Source organism: Pholcus phalangioides, unplaced genomic scaffold, assembly GCF_987345545.1.
Source record: "Pholcus phalangioides strain wild (caught in Gottingen) unplaced genomic scaffold, Ppha-v1.0 ptg000017l_1, whole genome shotgun sequence".
Classification (NCBI taxonomy): domain Eukaryota; kingdom Metazoa; phylum Arthropoda; class Arachnida; order Araneae; family Pholcidae; genus Pholcus; species Pholcus phalangioides.
The window spans coordinates 41,895,964-41,917,827 of NW_028301610.1; the positions used below are offsets into that span (position 1 = coordinate 41,895,964).

Sequence of the window (21,864 nt, forward strand, 5' to 3'; positions counted from 1 at the left end):
AGGGTTGTTCTAAGATGGTCTCTGGGAAAAATGTGACTTATTACATGAAATTTAGCAATAAAATTCTGGAAAAATTATGTGATATTATGTAAAAAGATGGTAAAGGATTATAAATTTCAAAACGCCACCTTTAACAGCCACTAATAACAATCAAGTTGGCTACAGAAAGGTACATATATAACATTTTTAATGGTTTTGGATGTTCTTAATGATTCCTTTTTTCATGTCGAGACCTGAGAGGTACACATATGCATACGTAACCCAAATTGTCTAAGTAAAGATATCAACACAAATAAATTTAAAAAATCTTTTCAAAGGGCATTTTGACATACAGTAACAGACCTACCAACCTCAGAAGGAAAAAAATCCTACTCTATCCATAAAATAGCGTAACACGGCCTGTTCTCCAATTTACATGGGGGGAAAGAGGGGAGAGGGCACCCCACACACACTAAAAATTGATTAGGAAGTTATATAATTATAATATAAAAAAATCATTGCTGCATGAGAAAAGATATGGTTTACTTAAAAAAAATCCTCAGGAAAACAATAGATCAGTAAAAGATGTGTTCGCTTGCGTCTATGTTTTGACATTTTTCCGCTACTGTTTTATCTAAAATGAAATATGATTTCACTCACTGGGACAGACAGTCCCCTGATCATGTGAAAAATAATAATTCATTAGATGTATGCTAGTGTGTTGAAAATCATCCAATATTTGTAACTCAAAACTTAACATTCTCTAGTCACCTGAATGATTAATATTAATAGAACTTTATATAATAGAATAATATCGCACTGGAATCATTAAAACTGTCAACCATTAAAACTGTCGCTAAAACTCCCAGCGGTGTTCCACTCTTTCTCACCGCAGGGAGTGTAGGAATTTTCAGCTAGGTTCCACTAGGTTGACTTGGAATAAACTTTACTTTGATCTAATATTTCTTTACACCATGAAACACTTACATCTTTCATTATAGAAACTAATATTTTATTTTCATATGACATTTACAAACTTATACTTTTATTGTTACTCTGATGGAGTAGAATTTCTTTCAATGACTGATACAAAAAATCCATTTGTTAAATCTCTTTTATAAGAGGCTCTCAAACACAATTTTCCAAATTCATAATTTTTTGAGCCACGATTTTTCCATGAAATATCAGGCAATGTTTTCACAACTTTAAATCTCTCAGGATATATTTTCAATGCTTCATCAACAATGCATTCATTTTCTTTTTCATGTACAGAGCAAGTAGAGTATACAAGTCTTTTCAGTGAAGGAAATGATAAGGCATGTTTTAATAAGATAATTTGGAAACGAGCAAGTTTTTCAATACGCTCTTCACAATAAGAATAACCTTCATCATTTTCAGTTTCAGCACGGTTCACTATACCAGACCCAGAGCATGAAGGGTCTAGAAGGATATATTCAGCTTTTGAATAGGGCTTCACAGTTGGATCAATCTTCAGGAAATCCTTATGAATTGGCTGACAGTTTTGTGCACCAGATTCATCTAATATTTTTCTCAGCATTTCAAGCCGGGATTCATTCTTATCAACAGCATAAATTTGCCTGTAAAACAATAATTTTGTACAATAATTGTACAATAATTTTTCACACATGGTTAAAATACTATTTTTAATTCATTTATTTCATATGCATTTTCTACATCACTATAAAAATCATGATATTACAATCAAATTTCTATTATTTAATCATAATAAAATTAATATTAAATTATAAACTATTTCACGGTTTTTAAATGAAAGTTATTGTTGAAGATAGAATTTAACTGTACAATCATTCATAAACAGGGTGTCCTCTCTTATCTACAATGAATCCACATTTTTCATGAATTAATAAAAATACTTTTTCTCTCACTATTATTATTCTTAAAGACTATTATGCCTTTGTTTTGGAATGTTAGCATATAAACATCTAAAAATACAAAGGTGTTTCACAGATGGTTTGGAACCATACCTTAATTTTAGGGGCTCTTTTCATTATTATTTACAGTGTCGATTTCTAACATGAACAAATGTAAACTAGGCTTCAAGCCAAAATTTTTTATCAAACTTTGATTCAATTAATAGGGATCTAACTGCATCAAAAGCGTATCCATTAAACCTTTCACATTTACCTAACCTAACGCTAGGAAATAAATTCCGTCCGAGATCGAGTGCACAGTGAACATTATACAAAGTTACCATATTTAGTACACCATCACATTTAACTTGAAATTTCATAGATCTGATCCCCTTGATTGGTGCAAAACAATTCTTAGTCGCAACAGACAAATTCTATTTTACAATAGGTTTAAAATCAAATAAATGAGTTTTATCATAAGTAAAATGATAAGTAGCACCTGTATCTAAAGTGAAAACAAAATCAAATTCTTTCACTAACTCAACTTCACGCAATTCTGGTTATCTATCACAGAATCTCGTATTTCAAAAAGTGTTTCAATTATGCTACATGCACCATTAAACTTTGAATTGTTAGTTTGTTTGAATCCCCTCTACCTTTTGAATTTACCTTTATGCTTACACTGAAATTTCAGAGATGTCCATATTCATTACAATAAAAACAAGGACCAGTTTCAAACGCACACGAAACATTAAAGATTTAGGTTTTCTGCTTTCAATAACATTATTTTGATTAATCATTAATGCTCATTTGATCATTTTTGTCACACCACGGTCATTTTCTGCACACGAGGGCTAATTAGACCGGGACCTACAATTTATTGCCGATTCCGAACGGCAGGCTTGTTTTTTATACTCATCGAGAGGTTGGTGCGCTATCCCCTCGATGGGGGACTCCCTGCGGTAGCAATTTTTTGCTGCGGTCAAGTCGCCGTTTTTTTGTTGTACCCCTGTGTCAGGAAAGTTTTCTGACAAGGACGAACCGGGTATCGAACTCGCGACACCTCTAAACATCCTTTGGTACTTTAGGCGAGTATCTTATCGACCTGGGCTACCGCGCCCAATCATTAATGCTCCATTATATTTTCTGATTTCCTTGTTTTTGTCATACTTAGATAAACTGAAATGGCTGTTTTCCAACAATAACACTTTAAGATTTTCTCAACAGTGAAGTCACTATCATCAACAGTATACAATCTTTGTACACAACTCCATTAAATTCAATAGGCAAATCTCTAATTTATTGGAAACTTATGTACAAGTCGTCAAGTTTATGGTTACTCTCATTACACAAAAATGCAGCTTGCTTTACATGATTTATGAACATTCCTATCGTTTAATTTTCAAGACCAAATTTGACACTAAAGAATTCATCTAATTGTCTTACCAGTTTATCTTGACTGTTCATATCGAAATTGTCTTTCAGCAATGTCCAAGCAGTTTGGCAATTGGCAGGGTTTGTAAATATAGCAATATTTTCGAAAATATCACAAATATCTGATATTTTGATATATATCAGATATTTTCGATAAAACGATCAACCTATTGTTTATTATAAATGTTTTCAGTATGATATAAATTAAAAAGTAGAACATTTCGCTCAACATGAAACTTCCTTTTGCTGTTTATTTAATAAAAAAATATTTTAAATCTTATCTCTTACTCTTTCATCTTGCATCCAATATTTTCATACGTATATCTGATATTTTTGATATTGTAACGGTACGAACCCGCGGTGAGTAGAGAGGAACCACCTCGTTTAAAATAAGTGCTTTAAAATAATTTTGTTAATTGTTTCTCACTAAAATATTGCAAGTCAGGTCATCGGTGGCAGTCCAAGGTCGTTGTCAATCCGGAGCAATCAGTAAACATCCGAGGCTCTCAACTGACTGTGGTGAAATGACGTCATTCCTACTGCCGCTGCATCACGATTCCGCTGATCGGAAAAATCCGGAATGTATGCAAATCGGGGATGCGGTCAATGGTGATTGGTCGCCGCTTAATTTAACTGCATAAATTCATATGTTCAATATTTTTAAATTTACAATGACCCATAAATCATATTGAAGAAAGTCTGCAGCTTTAATTGAAGCAATTCTTAATCCTAAAACAAATGGGTCAATGCCATTGAAGTCTTCCTTTTCTTTCTTTTTTTTTGCAACATCTTAGGACCCATCATAGAGGAAAGAAATATATCCATTTCTACTTTTATGTAATCCAAATTTATTTCTTCCATCAGCATGTTGACATGACAAGAAAGTTGATATGTTGGTTACCTTGAATATGGTTTATATGCCCTGTAAAACCATTGCTGAAAGAAAATAGCCTATGTGATTCAAAAAGTCTCATAGCATCTTCTCCTTGACCACACATGATTAACAAAAGCTTTCCAGAGAAATTTCATTTAATCACCATCAGTCATCACTTTATCAAACTTGAGTAATTTATAACTAGAATTTACTCAGCCATATTTCGCAGAAAATCTAAGCATTTACAGACAATGAAAATTTCTAACACAGCAGTTGAACTGGTTAAGAAATGCAATTCACCATTCAGGTGCGGATGTAGGATGATATGTCGAGAAAGGCAATTTATTGTGAAGATTCTCATTCGGATAGTCCCATATTTTACTGGAGAGGCATGTATTATTCCCATATTGGTCTGCTCTTGGGAGGGACAATCACCCCCTCTGGAGCTGCCTGCCGCCAATTCCAACACAAAATAAAATTTAAAACAAAGCAATTTACTTCTAGTTAACAAAACAACTCAACCCATTCTTTACTTTTTCATTATTACTCTTAATTTAAGAATGACACAAGCAGTTGATAATAATTGACTTCATAGATACATTATGTATAGCAGGTTTTTCAAACTAAGCAAGCTTAGTAAGTAAAAGTAGTGTTCAACTTGGGTTAAAACAATGAATTAATTTAATGTGGGAAATTGGGATTCATTATTTTCCACAAGATGATATAAATCAATAATGATATATGAAAAAAAAATTGTGTTAAAAAAACATTTATAAAATTAACTTTTCCTCACCCTGAATTTTCCATAATAGATGATAAATGTACTGTTTTCATGCCAGGTGCGGCACAGCAATCTAAAACGGTACTATATTTAGGTGGATTCAAGGCAGCTGATGCAATGTAACTTGCCTGAGAAAAATAAATTTTTTTAGTGCATGTATCAATAGTTTTAATACAAAAAAAATACTCCATATATAGTAAAGCCTGTCCAAGATGGAATGTGAATAAGGTGGAAACTAGCTCGATATGAACATATTCTATAGCTCTAGTAAAAAGAATAACCTCCTAAGCCCCAAAGCAGAACTTTTTGCATTGTTCTGCAACAAGCCTTCAGCTGACTGAAAATGTTCTGCAGTAAAAATTACTTCATAGTGCTTTCTATTCAGAAGAGTTTTCTTAAAATTCTTCCAGAGATTTTTTTGCAGCAGCACTAATTCTTGTATGACATATGTCACAGTTTTTGGCATATTCTGCTTTGAGAATCCCCAGTCCTGAAAGAAACTTTGAATTTTACATATATTTTTAACTGCGGTACCGCCTAAAATTAGTCTGTCAATTGATGAGTACGAATAATTTATGACCAAATTTTAACATCTAGTACTGATTTTAAGATCCTTGTGAGCATTTCATTTAGCTAGGTGAAACTTTCTTCAAGTGCTACCTAGTATCAGGTGACGCCAGGACTGAAGCGGTTGAGCATTACAGCTTTATTTATTCTTACAAAGGTTTTTAGCAGCTGGCTGATGCAAAGATGAATTTTAGGAAAGAAAGAAAATTCAACTACTCTTGTGGGTAACCCACATCCTCTCATTTGCCAGGTGAGCGCCCTAGACCACTCTAGGCAATGAACAAAGCAAACAAAGGCAACAAATATCTCAGTTTTTATTTAGAGCTCTTGTGCACTGAACAGGACCATGCATGGATGGTTGGAACTAATTCCGCATAAAGCTAACAATTACTGACACTGCCACCACATGGCGACTTATATAAAGATGTCTATATCATAACCTGTCACTCCCTGCTATTACTACTGTAACACATCAGCCCCTGGGTCATACGTTACAGTATTTTCATTGTCACGTCACCATTAACCCTCTAGTTCAAGTAACACTTGGCGATTCCGTTGGTGACGATAATTCCTTGACCTCATCAATAATAGTCACATGGGGAAGCCATGAAGTCACATAGTTGACATGGGGAAGTCCAGACAACTTCCTCCATTTTGTTCAAGCTATTGCCACCCGAAAAACAATATTCAAAATTGTTACATGTCAATATGCAAAATAGATTGAAAAACGTCATAGTTTTCTTTGTGCACTAGAAGTCACAAGTTCTTCTATTAGGCCGAGATTAAACCTGCTCTCCATGAATATAAATAGCCTTCAAAAAAGCTGAACGATCACATTCTCTCAATGCATTCATCCTTGTTCATTTTACAAGTAGCAGATGAACTACTAACGCCTACTAACAACTAGTTGTTGTTGTTAATCAATTACTAATAATGAAAAATATATTTCCTTTGTGCCTTTACATAATCTAACTACTCTGGCTGGTCTGAGTATATAGTTGTTTCTTAAATATTTTTTCTTAATCATTTTACCTGAAATTATTGTGTTATAGTACGGTCGAAATGGTTCTGGGAAAGACTGCTGAGACACGAAGAGCGAGAGCTGGTTTATTATGGTTCTGTTGAATCTCTCAATCATCCCGTCAGATTCCGGATGAAGCGGTGTAATTTGCGTCTTTTCTATTTCTAGAAGCTTACACATGCCGCCGAAAACTGCTGAAGTGAATTTCTTTCCCTGATCGGAATGGATTAGCATGGGGACTCTGAATCGAGACACCCATTTTCACACTAAAGCTTCAACCAGTGTCGCTACTTCTTAATCAGGAATGGGATACACTTCCAGCCACTTGGTTAAATAGTCTGTAACATGACGACCTGGGATCTCTTAAAGATTTTAATTCTTCTTCAACTCCTTAATCTTTATTTAGACCCCAGGGTTCGTTTGGCTACCAGAAACCACTCGAGGTACCCACTGGCAATCCATTTCGAAATAGTTAGTTTGCTTAGTCTGACAAGTCAGGATGGGGTCTTCTAACTGTCGGACGAGAACGGGGCCAGAGGTCAGGCTTCTGACGTACCATATAAATTCTGGTTTACATCTGTGTGAGAAATGCCAATAGCTCGTCTTGTTACCTTCTCTTTCCCTGTGGGGTTACGCAGCTCGTTGGTGAGAACCACATCAACTTTTTAACGGGGAGATCGGCTCGCATTCGCGCCTTGAAATTGGGAACCACAGAAAACCAACTTCAGCCGACCACAGTATGAGGCAGCAAGAAAACTTTTGAAGTTGCCTTTTTACTAAATTAATATCAGTTTTTCATACAGAGCACACTTTTTAATATTCTATAACTTGATAATATAAATATTTTACCTTATTTTGAATTAAAACATGAGTACAATGGCGAAGAGGAAAATCTATCATCACATTTTCTTGATGGGAAAACACTAAAATATCAGGAAAATGAAGATCTTGAACAAACTCCCTTTTTTCTAAGTTCTGGAGAATTTCTCTGTACCTAGAGTAATCACACAATTAACTTATATACTCAAAAATTTATTTAAAGCTGGTTCACTACACACTCTTATATCTTTCACTTTTATATGAAGATAAACTATCACAACTTGAAAATCATAATAGGCACATGATGATTTTGATTTAAATCATGTTAACTTTTCACAAAAATATAAAAGCACTACACTAAAATATATGAGATGCTAAATCTATCTTATGTGGAGATGCACATGGGTGGATTGATTTCAGAAGAATAATCAGATTTTTTCTTTAATATAAATTTAACATAACTCTACCATTTCATTTCATTGCACAAGGAAATTTAAATATGTCAGGCCTTTGTAGCTGCCGTTCTTTGACTTTTGATTTATCATTGATGACAACCACAGCTGAGAATTTAAAAATGAAGACAGCCACAGTTTTGAAAATTTTTTAAGAGTTTAGGGACTATTAACTCCTGAAAGTTAAATAGAATTTAGAATTTTTGTGTACGTTTCATCAATGGTAACATATTGGCAACTGTGAATGAAAGTAGTATGCATTAGGCCTCTGTCCCAAAGGAATAGGTTTTAGGGTGTCTTCCCTCAAAGCACTAGAAATTAAAGTGCAGCTTTCAAAAATGTTTATACATTTAGATTATGATTTAATTAAGAATATATATAATGTTGATCAATTATAGAGAGAAGGAGCCAAGATAAAATTTGGTACAAGGATATGATTTAATATGATCAAGACATTTATAGTCAATAAACGAACAATCAAATTTCAACACAAGCATTACAGATTAGGGCAGCAACTAGTTTCAAAATTTACTTGGTCAGCTGAAGCAAGCATGCATTTGTTCCCCCCCCCCCCCCCGCCTCCAGTAATGTTGAATGAGCAATCAAAGGAGAGAAAGGGAAGAATTTTCCACCCTTCTAAAATATCGCAAAAAAAAATCTTGATATAATATACAGCTGAGCAATTCCAGTGAATGATTGCAACTAGAAATACACTAATACAATACAAATACGTATCTTGTTTTTGTGAAAAAAAATTGTGAATATTTGTGGATGGTATATAAAAAAAGAGAAGTTACTCTTGCCAAAATAATTCAAAACTCAAGTTATAGAATCATCTTAGAATCCCAGAAACTACTGACCTTCAGGAAAATAAGAAATTAGTATGACTTTGAAGAAAACAATGGCAAAGGATTGACAGAAACCAAATCAGGCATTCTTTCATATCATCCCCCCCCCCTTTATGCCTGAAACATGAATTTGCAAATTTTAACTTTTTTTTATCAGCTAGTTGGATCACTAAGTTTTGTCGAAAATGTGAATGTGTATCCCTATTGAAGCATATGTTACAAATCATTTTAGGAAAGTAACTTCCATGGAGTAACATCGATAAACACCATTTCCCAAGCTTTTTTCCCAAGAGAATTCAAACATCCATGTTTCTGGCATAAGGGATACAATATATTAATGGAATTTCATTCAGTTGGTACAAAAAAAAATATTTTGTCATCGCACCCAAAATAACATTTAAGAGAATGGGTGTGTCTCAGAACCATGTGCTAGGAAGCTGTTCAGAGCAGATGAAAATCTTTTACATACAACTTAATTTGATCAAGTTACAAAAATTTCACCAAACCAAACTAAGAGTGGGTTGAATTTTTTCAAATTTCTTCATTGTATGGATGTCTTCCATAAAAACTTTGTATTTATGTTAGAATATTTGAGTTGAATTTGTAAAACAAAATTCTGTTCGCTCTGTTATAATAGTGTCCATCTGAAGTATTTTTGCACTGTATGAGAAAAATGTGAAAAATAAAATTTAAATCAAGGTGTTTGTTAATTTAAGAATATGAATCTACTGTTTTGCTTGAAAAAGAAATTTTTGATTTAAAGTAGCTGAACATATGTATGAAATAAACTTTCCTGCACACAGTGTTTAGAAATAATTTGCAAAAACGACAAAATGATTGAAAAAAAATCAAATCTAAATATTATTATAGGTCAGATTTTTTTTTTTGAATTTCTGACCTAAAAACATTTTTTTATTGCTGGAAATTAATATATATTCTATCGTGAATTCGAAAATGTAAAGTATTTTTGTCAGTAAGCAGTTTTTCGCTTGACCTACGTAACATGTATGGATATTACATGTACGGTAGTCGTACATGTAATATTCCATTCACTGATCTCCAGTTTTTCCTGCAATGCACCCTAGTTTTAAACTAAAAAAATAGTCTGATACTATATTTATCAAATATATTGCTTTGAGGTATTCAAGATAAATATCTGCATAAAAATAATTATTAAAAATATGTGACAAAAAGTTTTGGAAAATTGTTTTACAACCTTACCGTGAAAAGAGCTTTACAATCTTTCTTGGCCATCAAAGAAAAAAAAATTGAAATCATTTATTGCAGATAATTTCATTGCTTAGTTTCCAAAAAAAAAATTAATATAAAAAATACCTTGAATATTTTTTTAGTATATGTTCTAACAGATATCATGCTGCGTGTGAAAAATTTCAAAACATGGCGCAGCGCAAAGTCCCACATCACACTGCTCACAATATAGTACGTTATTCCTTTTCTTATCCTTTTACTGTCTTGTTTACTGCAACAGACAGCACAGTTTCTTGCTGGATTTTTCCTTTTTTGGCAGTTGGTGGAATAAATTTTACGAAATGTCTCAGTTTTTTTAATTGGATTGGTGTTTTGAATGACGGCCTACCTCTTTTGATTGACACTGATTCCGAGTGGTACTTTATAACTATTTTATTTACCAAATCCAATCAAAACTGAAGCTGAATTATAGAACCCCCATTTTTCTTATATAGGATATAAGAATTCCAAATGCATTGATCAGATAAATGAAAAAAAAAAATTTGTAATACTTTTTCTATATTCTCTTGGCATGGCATAACATGTCAAATTTTGGTCGGCACAATCGGCACCACTCATGGTGTCATTATAGTGAACAACCACCCACCCTTGGCTTCAGCTTTTCTCCTGCAGATGATTTCACTGCACTCATCTATGAATCATGAATAGTTGAAATAAATGTCACACATCTTTTTTATCCTTCCATTTCAAAATAAGAGCTTTTCTACAGCGCAATGCTATGGTGTCACCTTTTTTTAGTTTTCCCATTATTGGGAACTACTTTTCTATTGAGATTGATTGTCCCATAAGTATCAGTTTTGTATTTGACTGGTGTATCAGTCAAAATTGGAGAATAATAATAATTATCAAATATTAGCCTAAACAGTATCCCTTATGCAGTAAAGGCTTTATTTGAGTCAGAACCACTTGCATAGGTTTAGAAAAGTCTTGCTTCAAAAAATGTTCCTTAGCCTGTAAAAATTATCGATGAGCACTTTTTGCCTAGCATAACATATATATCATTATACAAAATCTGGCCCTTTTCAAAGGTAAGTACTGCTTCTAAGGATGTCTGCCTTTATATACAATAAGACTTTTATCAATAGATACATCCTATTCTAAGGTAACTGCATTTTTACTCAACTTGTTTATTTTAGAATGAATAGGCCAAATTTTATTTAGTTTTGGTTTGGGGTGTGTATCAGGACCATAATTTCCATTATTAGAAAAATGGAGATATTGTTTCAAATTGTGATATTGTCTGTATGACATCAGTTTCCTGAAGAAAGGGATAAATAATATTTCATTATTTGACCAATACCATTGTTCAACTGGTTTTTTTTTACCATATATGCCCTGCATGATCCAAATACAAAATAAAATTCTTAACTGTTCTTTATAAGTCTAATGCCATTTCTGCTGATTTGAATGATTTTTAAATTTCTGGAAATGAAGACATTGTTCTGCATATATATTAGTTTCATCCAAAATCAGCTGTAACACAGAATCGTCAAAAAAATATTTGAAATACTAAATCAAATTATTACTAAAGTTTACCACTATTCCAGGGTTTTCTGTAAAATTGAAATGAGGAGGAGCGGGGCACACTGTTTTTTCTTCTACCCACATCCTTACTAAGCTCATATCATCGTTCTCTGATTCACTAGACTCTGAATAAATGTCATCCCTACATAAATCAGGACTATCATCTTCTGACTGAGAAATATTTAATCCACTGCCCCCGGACTCACTCTCTGAATCCATCATAAAAGCCATTTTGACATACAACAATAACTAACGACAGCTGACAATACAGAAAATATAAGCAAAAATAGTAGGACTTAAAAATAAAATAGGACTACAGCTGCGCCATCTCTCATCAATATTCAGAAATACAAAAATCAATTGCAGAATATAATGCAACGTGTAAGTAGTGATTAATTTCTACGACGACTTTCAACAATGCAATTTTTTCCTAACTTTGAGACGCAAATGCGAGCCGATCTCCCTGTTAAAAAGTCTCGCCACAGAGAGCAACAGCCCTACAATGCTACAAATATTCAATCATCATACTTCACTCATAATTTGAAATATGGCAGCACTAAGTTACACACACCACCATATATGCACTCAGACTGTTAGGTACACACATTCAAACCTCCAGCACAACTCAATCAGTAATGGGTAAATTGTCCATGGCGATAGACTGGAGTTGTGCTCGATTTTAAAGGAAGAAAAAAGACATTCAGAATCATACACTGTTCTTTTGTTAATAAAGCTACTATGATTGAGTACAGAGGTAAGTTTCACATTATAATGTTATAAGTATTCCAAAAACTCACCTTTTTCTACGAGTTGTTGGTTCAACCTCCAATTGCCTGAATCCTGCCCTTAAAAGGATGCTGATAACTTGAGATACACTAAAGCGCAGAGTGTTTACTCTAAGATACTTAGGATTCGATAATGGACCTAAAATATATGATAAAACACAAATTTAAAGTACAAACAAAACCAGCTGATCTTAGTTTTTGTAGCATTAGACAGTCTTAGATGAAAATTCCCTTCATCTATCCCTTTTTCTCTTTAAATAGTCACAAAAAAATAATCATTTTAACTTTTAAATGCCCAATTTTTTTTAAATGTTGATTATTCTTTGAATTTAAAAGTTAATATATAAACTTGATACATATTTTTTGTAGCATTAAAGTACATAAATGTGCAAATAGTATATGCCATACTTCCTTTCCTAACATTTTTTCAAGAAGATATGCTTAAAATGATAAATTTATAAGTGTAATATATGCTTATATATATATGCCTTGCACATTGTTTAAAACCGAACCAACAATGCAGAATATATGATAAAAAGTTTAGTTATCAGTAGTGTTCCAGTTGTTTACAGTCATTATTATTATTGTGCTCAGATTACAATTATAGCTGTTTTATTCAGAACATTTTGTATATCATCAATTTGTGTATTGTGTAAACGTTTGTCAGTTCTTTAATATAGATTGCTCAAAAAAAGAATCTATTTGGCAAGTGGCTTCCAGGGCCGTCTTAAGAGTATCATGGGCCCCCAGGCCAAGTGGTTTTTCGGAGGCCCTACTTGGTAAATTCTAGAAAATTTCAACCGGATCTCATTTTTGTGAGGCCCTCTTCTCTTGAGGTGCCCAGGTGGGCCCATGCGTTAAGACAGCACTGGTGGCTTCCCTGGGGTGTATGGAACATTAGCCTGCATACATATCAGAATCTATAGTCCCAGTAGAGATCAGGTGGAGATTTTTAGGAATAGGAAGGGATACTTCTCCCTGAATATGCAAAAGGTCAGCGATGCTGATTTATACACAGGAATAATGCTGCTCGCTGGCCTGGTAGTGCACATGACAGTATGATCTTCAATCATTGTCATCGCCAAAATCTGTGATGACGTCGCAGAACTATCAGGGCCATTGCAGGACAATCTGAAAGAATTTTAAGAAAATTGTAATGAAGAAACCCTATTATATGGGAGTTTTTACTTTGAAGACCAAACACACCTAGCTTCAAAGTAAAAACTCCCATATAATAGTGTTTCTTTATTACACTTTTCTTAAAATTCTTCCAGATTGGGATTTTTTACTGCCGAACATTTCCACTCAGCCAAGGGCTCAATGCAGAACAATGCAAAACATTCTACTTTGGGGATTGTCATCTGCAATAACTCTGCTTTAATAACTTCATACTTCCAGAGTATTACTTTCTTGGAGACAGTGGCTATGAGTGTTTCTCTTTCTTGCTCATGTCCATCGCAAATCCCACGAGGCTGCAAAGAAAAGGTGAATACTAACACAAAATGTCGAGCACTGACCTTGATTAATGATTTGAGTCAATGTAAAAAATATTACCATGTTGGGAATCAGAATTCTATGCCAAATAAATGTGTACTTTTATTTTTTGCAGGTACAACTTTGCCAATGTGAAAGCTAGAAATGTTGTGGAGAAGTTATATGGCATGTGGAGAATAAAATTTCTTGGCATCTGTAGTGTTTTGCATTGCTTGTTAGAAAATACCATGGACACCCTCATTGCAACTGCAGTGCTCCTTAACATATCAAGATCTATGGGTGACTGATTTGACAAAGAGGATGTTCACACCAGGTGATGATCCACTCCAGGATAACATCCAAGAAGGTTCCCTAGACACCTGCAGTTTTTCCTGGAAGGGCTAAGCAAAACATTTTTAAACTTTTATAACTGCCCTGAAAATATTTTTAAAAGTATAGACCTACAGGTCTAGGTCATGTACTTTATCTTTTGGATAACTGTTGCTTCATTAAATTTAAATCTGTGACCTGCTTGCCAGCATTTTGAAGTGATGGTCGATTTCTTGCATTCCTGGTTCCTAAAACAATAAGCACTACATGCTAACAACCAACTATATTTTAGGCCGGTATTACACTATAAAAGTTTGATAAAAGTCCTTTCATACAACTTACAAAATGCAGCCAATAAGGTCAACGGTTGCATTTTCTAGAATGTAACCAATAACCTTATTTTACAAAAGGGATTTTATCAAACTTTTACAGTGTAATACCGGCCTTATACAGATGTTTCTCAGGGCACACTCTACAAATGGGCAAGCACCATAGGAGTGCTTGACTGGTAGGAAGGACTTGTCCAGCTGGAATTCTTCCTGACACAAACCACAAGAGGGTGAAATTTGAAAAAAACACATGCAGGCTCTGAGTCCAGAAGAGACAAAAGTTGGAAGTCAGTTGATTGCTGAATGCATTCGTGGGTGTTAGCTCACATAGCTGACATAAGCAGCGTCACGAAACGCTAGCACTGGGGTAGGATTGTGCACTGCGGATGAGGTAAATTAGCGCTATTTGCGGTAGTAAGCACATGTAGACTTTTCCAGGGGGGGGGGCCCTCTTGAAAGGGTTATTATTATGTAAACCAAATGTAAACTTTTGTGGGGGACCCCGGTTACCTCAGCCTAATTACAGCCCTGCTGGCGGCCATGCTCACCTGTCAGATGAATGCTACTACTGTATAACCCTTGCAACTTTTGGCTTTGGGGATACCCCAAAATGTTATGTGCAGTGGTTGGATTGCAAACTTTGAAAGCACATCCACATTATTACCGTGACATAGGCCTACTCTGATCTGTTGTTGAATAAAAATTTTTGTGCTTCCACCTCACAGACATAGGCGGATATAGACTTGGAAGTCTGGGGGGCACGATGATGATGATGTCAATTCATATATACGCATATACATTAGATATGCCAACTCTACCTTTGACTCCATACCTACTTTACTTCCATCCATGCTCACAGACAATACATTTAACATTTTTTGTGTAAGTTGTAGTTGTTTATTTAAATTACTTCATTTTGGTGATGTTTCCATGCAAATTGCATTAACATTTTGCCTTGATTGACTATTGTTTCCATTCTGCAAGTAAATTTTCCATGTGCTGAATGAGTACAGTGTCATTTATTTTACATTTTCAAGTATCCCCCCCCCCTACAAAATTCCGTTGCCTCGGGAACATTCATGCAAATTTTCAAGTCATTCTGAGTAGTGGTTGTTATTTTTCAGCGTTTTGAAATCATAACTTTAGTTATAATCACCTTGTATATCATAAATCATTGCTAATTAAATCAGCATTAATTATGCTTCATTACACACATTGTATTTGCCTAGATTTTATCATAGTTTTTGCAAAATAGCATCCTAATTAAGCATATTGAAAGTAAATAAAAAAAACATTTTTATTATGGGGTTAATAATAACATTAAGAAAGAATTCTCAAACACAAAATATTTCCTTGAGTTAAGCTATAAAATAACTGAATTGCAAAAGTTAGTTTTTATTAAAATGTAAGAAATATTTATAGATTAATTAAACTTTTGACGGCCAATGCTCCCAATTGGGAACATTGGTTTTATTAATTAAAAAATATATATACACTGCTGGCCACCGTAAATGCAACACCCTGAAGGAAGCATGCAAATAATATGAAATTTACAACATGCATTAGCGGAGGTGAGATATGCAAATGATTAGAATTTCAGCGCAGACGCACATAACGCGCGCCTGTGGCGCCACTTTAAAGCGCTATTTAAGGCTTGGAGATTTCGACGATTTGAAGTACGGCAATTGTGTTTTTCTTGTGGTTTTTTCAAAAAAAACGATCAATTATGCCTCGTAGAAAACAGCGATCATCTTTTGATCAAGTATCCGAGTTTGACAGAGGAAGGATAGTGGCCTACCGAGATTGTGGATTATCTTACAGGGAAATCGGTAGTCGTGTTGGACGAAACCAAACAACTGTAATGCGGATATGTGATCGTTGGATGCAGGAAGGTACGACGGACCGACGTGTTCGATCGCATCCACCTCAGTGCACCACTTCACGTGATGACAGGCATATTGTGCGTATGGCAGTGACGAATCGCTCAGCCACATCACGAACCATAGCACAGCACATTCAGTCTGTACCGCATCATCCAGTGTCTGCGCGTACCATTCAACGCCGTTTACAGCAGAGTGGTCTGTCCGCAAGACGTCCATTGCTTCATCTACCCTTGAAGCAGAACCACAGACGTCTCCGCCACCAATGGTGCGATGAAAGAAGGATGTGGACGGCACAATGGAATGAAATTGTCTTTACTGATGAGTCACGCTTCTGTCTGCAACACCACGATGGTCGGATTTGAGTCTGGAGACACTGTGGAGAGAGGATGCTGAACAGCTGCGTTATGCACCACCACACTGGTCCTGCACCGGGTATTATGGTATGGGGCGGTATTGGATATCACTCTCGCACTCCTCTAGTACGCATTGCCGGTACTTTAAAAAGCCAGCGCTACATCTCCGAGGTGTTGGAGCCGAGGTCCTTCCTTACCTTCAGGGCTTACCCACAGCCATATTGCAACGTCCCTTATGGGAGTTGCTTGCCCGGTTCGAAATATCCAGTAATAAAGTGGCAAACGACAAGTGGAAAATGATTGCAAATAAACTTTCGCATGAAATATTATTTATTCAAATTAATTATAGGGTTAGTCAATTTTAACAATAGATTAGTATAACGTGGAGCCCTCTATTTGACGTTAACAGTAAAGATACTGGCTCACCAATTGATGATCATCAACAGTCAACTTGTATATTGATCGGACATCCGATGTTGTTAGCCTTTCCCCGTCAGTATCAAAGAAGTTTTCTCGGTTGAGAGCCGGAACACCTTGATCATTTCCGGGCTGCCTCTTGGTTGAGGGCCGGACCACCTTGCTCAGCTCCGGGGGGCCTCTCGGTTGAGGGCCGAACCACCTTGATCAGCTCCGGGGGGCCTCTCGGCTCAGGGCCGGACCACCTTGATCAGCTCCGGGGGGCCTCTCGGTTGAGGGCCGGGCCACCTTGATCAGCTTCAGGGGGTCTCTCGGTTGAGGGCCGAACCACCTTGATCAGCTCCGGGGGGCCTCTCGGTTGAGGGCCGGACCACCTTGATCAGCAATGAAGAACTTTGACTGTGAAGATTATTTAATATTTTTGATTCCGGACCTGCCGGAAAACGGATTCAAACAATGTAAATTATTGCATTTTAACAAATCAGCTTAAGGCCAATGGATACGGTAGCAAGACGGTGAACCGTCCTACTAGAGGGCTTCAGTTGAATAGAACAAGAAAAGATGAACGCGGAATCCGACCTGTTACAACGTACGGCCGGTATTTAAGGAAAAACATCCGACCGCACGTGTCTGATCAAGCCAATCGGCTTCAAGGTCACCTCATTTGCATGCGATCGCAGGCGGACATCACGATCGGCCTTGATCGTCGCCATACGATCACAGCTGCAGACTAGTAACATTTATGACAACAGATCACGTGACGGCGACTACAGACTTTTACGCCGGAGGATCATCGGCACGTTACAATATTTCAAAAGGATAATGCGCGACCACACATGGCACGCATTGTCCAAAGGTTCTTCGTCAATCGCCAGATTGAATTGCTACCCTGGCCAGCTCGCTCTCCGGATCTTTCGCCGATAGAAAACATGTGGTCCATGGTTGCTCAACGATTGACCCACATTACATCCCCAGCTGCCACACCAGATCAACTTTGGCAACGCGTGGAAGCTGCTTGGTCTGCTGTACCCCAAGAACACATCCAAAGTCTCTTTGAATCAATGCCGAGGCGTGTGGCAGCGGTGATCTCCAACAATGGCGGCTACTCTGGCTACTGATTTTGGCAGGATCCACTTCACAGAAGTCTATAAATTTAATCATTTGATGCTTGGTCAACATGTTATCTACAAAATAAATATTGTTGCGATATCTCTTGTCTTTCTAGGTGTTGCAATTTGGGTGGCCAGCAGTGTAATCAACACGATTCCCGTATTAACCTTTTATCAGCCGAATTCAGAATTGAATTGATTTTTGAATTTGTTTCCCTTTCTGATGCTTTAGTTTAAATCTATCAATTGAAAATTTCATGAAAAAAATTTTCCTGCATGTTTTCTGGACTTGTCCACATGCCGATAGAAACAACATTAAAATTAAATTTTATATTTCCTTAAAATAAGGTGATTTAAAAATATTGAATTTATAGCATAAAAAAGTGCTCAAATGAATGAATTTGTTTTTTTGTAAATTTAGTTTGGAATCTCTTGCGTTCAGGAAAAAAAAATTAAGTGTATCCTTTAACGAAATAGTAGAATAATCTTTTTCTTTTTTTCACTCTTGTTTTTCGAGCTCTAAAACTAAGGTATAAAAAACTTTGTAAAGAAAAAAAAATGTTTTTTTTTTCAAACCAAAATAAATTGTTTATTTCTGCCAAAAATTCTTCTGAATTTTGGAAAATAATTAATAATTTTAAACCTAGACGTTTGAATCTCAATAATGTTCCTACAGCAACATCGTACCAGTTTTATTCAAATCTGTTTTTACCCATCCCTGCGACTAATAGCAATCAAGTACAAATTTTTCCCTCCTGTTTCGAGTTGGCTCTTGCACATACGGATCCTATTTTGGACAACCTATTTTCTTCAGAAAAACTTCTGTTTGCACCCAAGAATATGAAAAATGGAAAGGCTCATGAAAGTGATCTCATAAAACCTGAATATTTGACGAGTTTGAGAATTGCGAATCTTCCACGGCTTCTAAAAATCTTCCATGATATCTTTGAAAAATCCTGTTTACCAGTTTCCTGGATCAAGGTACAAGTCAATCCTATGTATAAAAAAGGTGACCCCACCTAACCAGGGAACTATAGACCCATTTCTTTGATCTCAGTCACGACCAAGTTATTTACCTCCATCTTGAATAATCGATAAAATATCTGGCTAAATGAGAAAGACATTATTCCAAGGGAACAAGCTGAATTTGTTCTAATTTTTCAATCACTGATCAAATTTTTATTTCGAATAACCTGATACAGAAATATATTTTTAAACCTAGGGGTAAATTTTATGCAATTTTTATTGATTTCAAGAAAGCATTCAATAGTGTTGACCATTCCCTACTTTGGCATGTTCTGAGATCCATAGGAATTAGTGATAAACTTATCAAGATACTCTCTGACATGTATGCTAAGGCAAAAGTGAGAATCTTAATATTGATACAACTCAAGTTATTATATTAAAAATATCAGGTAAATTGTTAAAATATGATGAATGATATTTTAGGGGTTAGCAACTAACTACCACTTCAACTTACATGTAGGCTACTTTGGGTCCCATTTTCAAGTTCCTGCAAATTTCATACGACACACTTACATTTTCTAGCAAAGTCCAAAACAGCTATACTACCAGTAATAAAAATACTTAGAGGAGCTCATAATAATTCCTTGGTCACAGCCTTAAAACTTTTTGATTCCCTTTTGCTTTCAACAGCCTCATATGCATCTCTCATTCGGGTATTACAATTTATTGATAAAAGGGATCAAATATTTAGTATTTTCACTAAGAGGTTATTGATAGTCTCTGGAAATACCCCAGGTACTTCTTAATGTACTAAATACTCTAAGAGCTGAACTTGGCCGCCAAGCTTCAGTGTTTTGTTTAAAAAATATGATTTAAAATTCCAGATACGTTTACTTGAAATGAAATGATCCTGTTTGACAAGAACAAAAGTTATGACCAAATATCTCAATCTTGTAATTCGTCCACTAATAATAAAAATAATTGGGCATTACAAGTTAAAAATATTCTTGAAAGCGCTGGCTTTAGTTTTATTTGGGTTCAACAAAATCCAAGTCTTGTAAAAGCTTATTTTCCACTGATTATCGAGAGTATAAAAAACCAGACTATCAAAACTGATTAATTCTCCCATATTGTAAATAGTAAAACTTTTTCTCACTATAAAGATATAAAAACAACTTTCCTGATGGAAGAACTTTTTCTCCCTTTTCATATCTCAGTTAAAAGGGTTTTTGCCCAACTCAGATTTAATCAGACATTAATTTTCGTTATATATAATGGTAAAAAATGTTCTATAGATCCTATCAACAATTGCACATATTACAACCTCTTGGTCTTTGAGGACTGGAATCATGTAATTTTTCACTGCCCTTTTTACTCTAATCCCAGATCCAAATATTTATAAATCTCTCTTCAGGTCCCATTAATATAGTTCAATTACTTTCGATCACTGATAATGTGTACTCAATATATCTACAAGGGGTGATCAAATGAAAAGGTACGAAACGACGTAAAAACGTAACAGTTAAATATTGCATATTCCGCCATGGGAGAACGTAGCGAGACATCTCGGGATGCGATTGGAGTCTCTGACTGGGATAGGAGCATGCGCGGGCGCCCGCATGCGCAGGAGAGAGCAGAGGCTCTTATCAAAAGCGGCGTCCAAATGATGCGGCAGTCCGTATGAGGACAAGATGGCGTTCGTGTTGCAAAATTCGACGATTGAGGAGCAGCGAGGTGTTATCTGATTTCTGACAGCAGAAGGTGAGAAACCGGCAGCTATTCATCGCCGGATGGTGACAGTTTACGGGGAGAAATGTGTCTCTGACAAGTCTGTCAGAAAATGGAGTGCCCGTTTTCGTGCAGGCCGTGAGAGTGTGGGTGATGACCCGAGACCAGGCCAGGCAAACACTGTCATCACGAGCGATCTCATCAACAAGGTGGACGACCTAGTGAGAAATGATCGCCGTGTCACATTGCGAATGTTGGCGGTGAAGGTGGATGTCAGCTATGGAACCGTGTGGACAATTGTTCACGACAGGTTGCGATATCCGAAGGTGTGTGCCGCTTGGGTTCCAAAGCAGCTCACCGACCAGCAAAAGGAACTGCGTATGGGGCTAGCACTGCAACATCTGTTTCGGTATCAGGAAGACCCCGCTTTCATGGAGCGGATCGTCACAGGTGATGAGACCTGGTGCCATCACTACGAGCCAGAGACAAAGCGGGACAGCATGCAGTGGAAGCTGTCACCTTCCCCCTAAAAAGTTCAAAGCCGTGCCGTCAGCAGGCAAGGTGTTGCTCACCGTCTTTTTCGACGTTCAAGGTCCGCTACTTGTGGAATTCCTCAAGCACAGAAAAACCATTAACTCTGATGTGTACTGTGAGACACTCCGACGCCTACGCAGGTCCATCAAGAACAAAAGACTGGGGCTGCTCACGAAGGGTGTGGTTCTGCTCCATGATAACGCGCATCCACACGTCTCCAAAGTCACACACATGGAACTGGCCAAGTTCAAGTGGGAGCCATTGGACCATCCGCCCTACAGTCCGGACATGTCGCCCTGTGATTTCCATGTGTTTGTTCCACTGAAGAAACACCTGAAAGGGAAGCGCTTCAACTCGGACGACGTACTCAAGGACGCTGTGAAGGACTGGGTCTCGTCATGGCCACAGGAATTCTGGGAACAAGGAATCCTGAGGCATGTTCATCAGTGGGATCGTTGTGCTCAGGCCTATGGTGTATATTTTGAATATAGTCTACA

At 36.2% G+C, this 21,864-nt stretch overlaps 1 protein-coding gene across 1 annotated transcript in view; it reads right to left on the minus strand.

The window, feature by feature from the left end:
• Nucleotides 1-976: 976 nt before the first annotated feature.
• LOC149073473 (28S rRNA (cytosine-C(5))-methyltransferase-like) overlaps nt 977-21,864 on the minus strand; it is a 28,292-nt gene continuing 7,404 nt past the window's right edge. The window contains exons 3-6 of the mRNA XM_089246690.1: nt 12,258-12,384; nt 7,398-7,542; nt 4,973-5,088; nt 977-1,577 (exon numbers count right to left, since the gene is read on the minus strand). Of these exons, the coding sequence (XP_089102816.1) occupies nt 1,031-1,577; nt 4,973-5,088; nt 7,398-7,542; nt 12,258-12,384 (935 nt within the window). The 3' untranslated portion in view covers nt 977-1,030. The remainder of the gene's footprint in view (nt 1,578-4,972; nt 5,089-7,397; nt 7,543-12,257; nt 12,385-21,864) is intronic.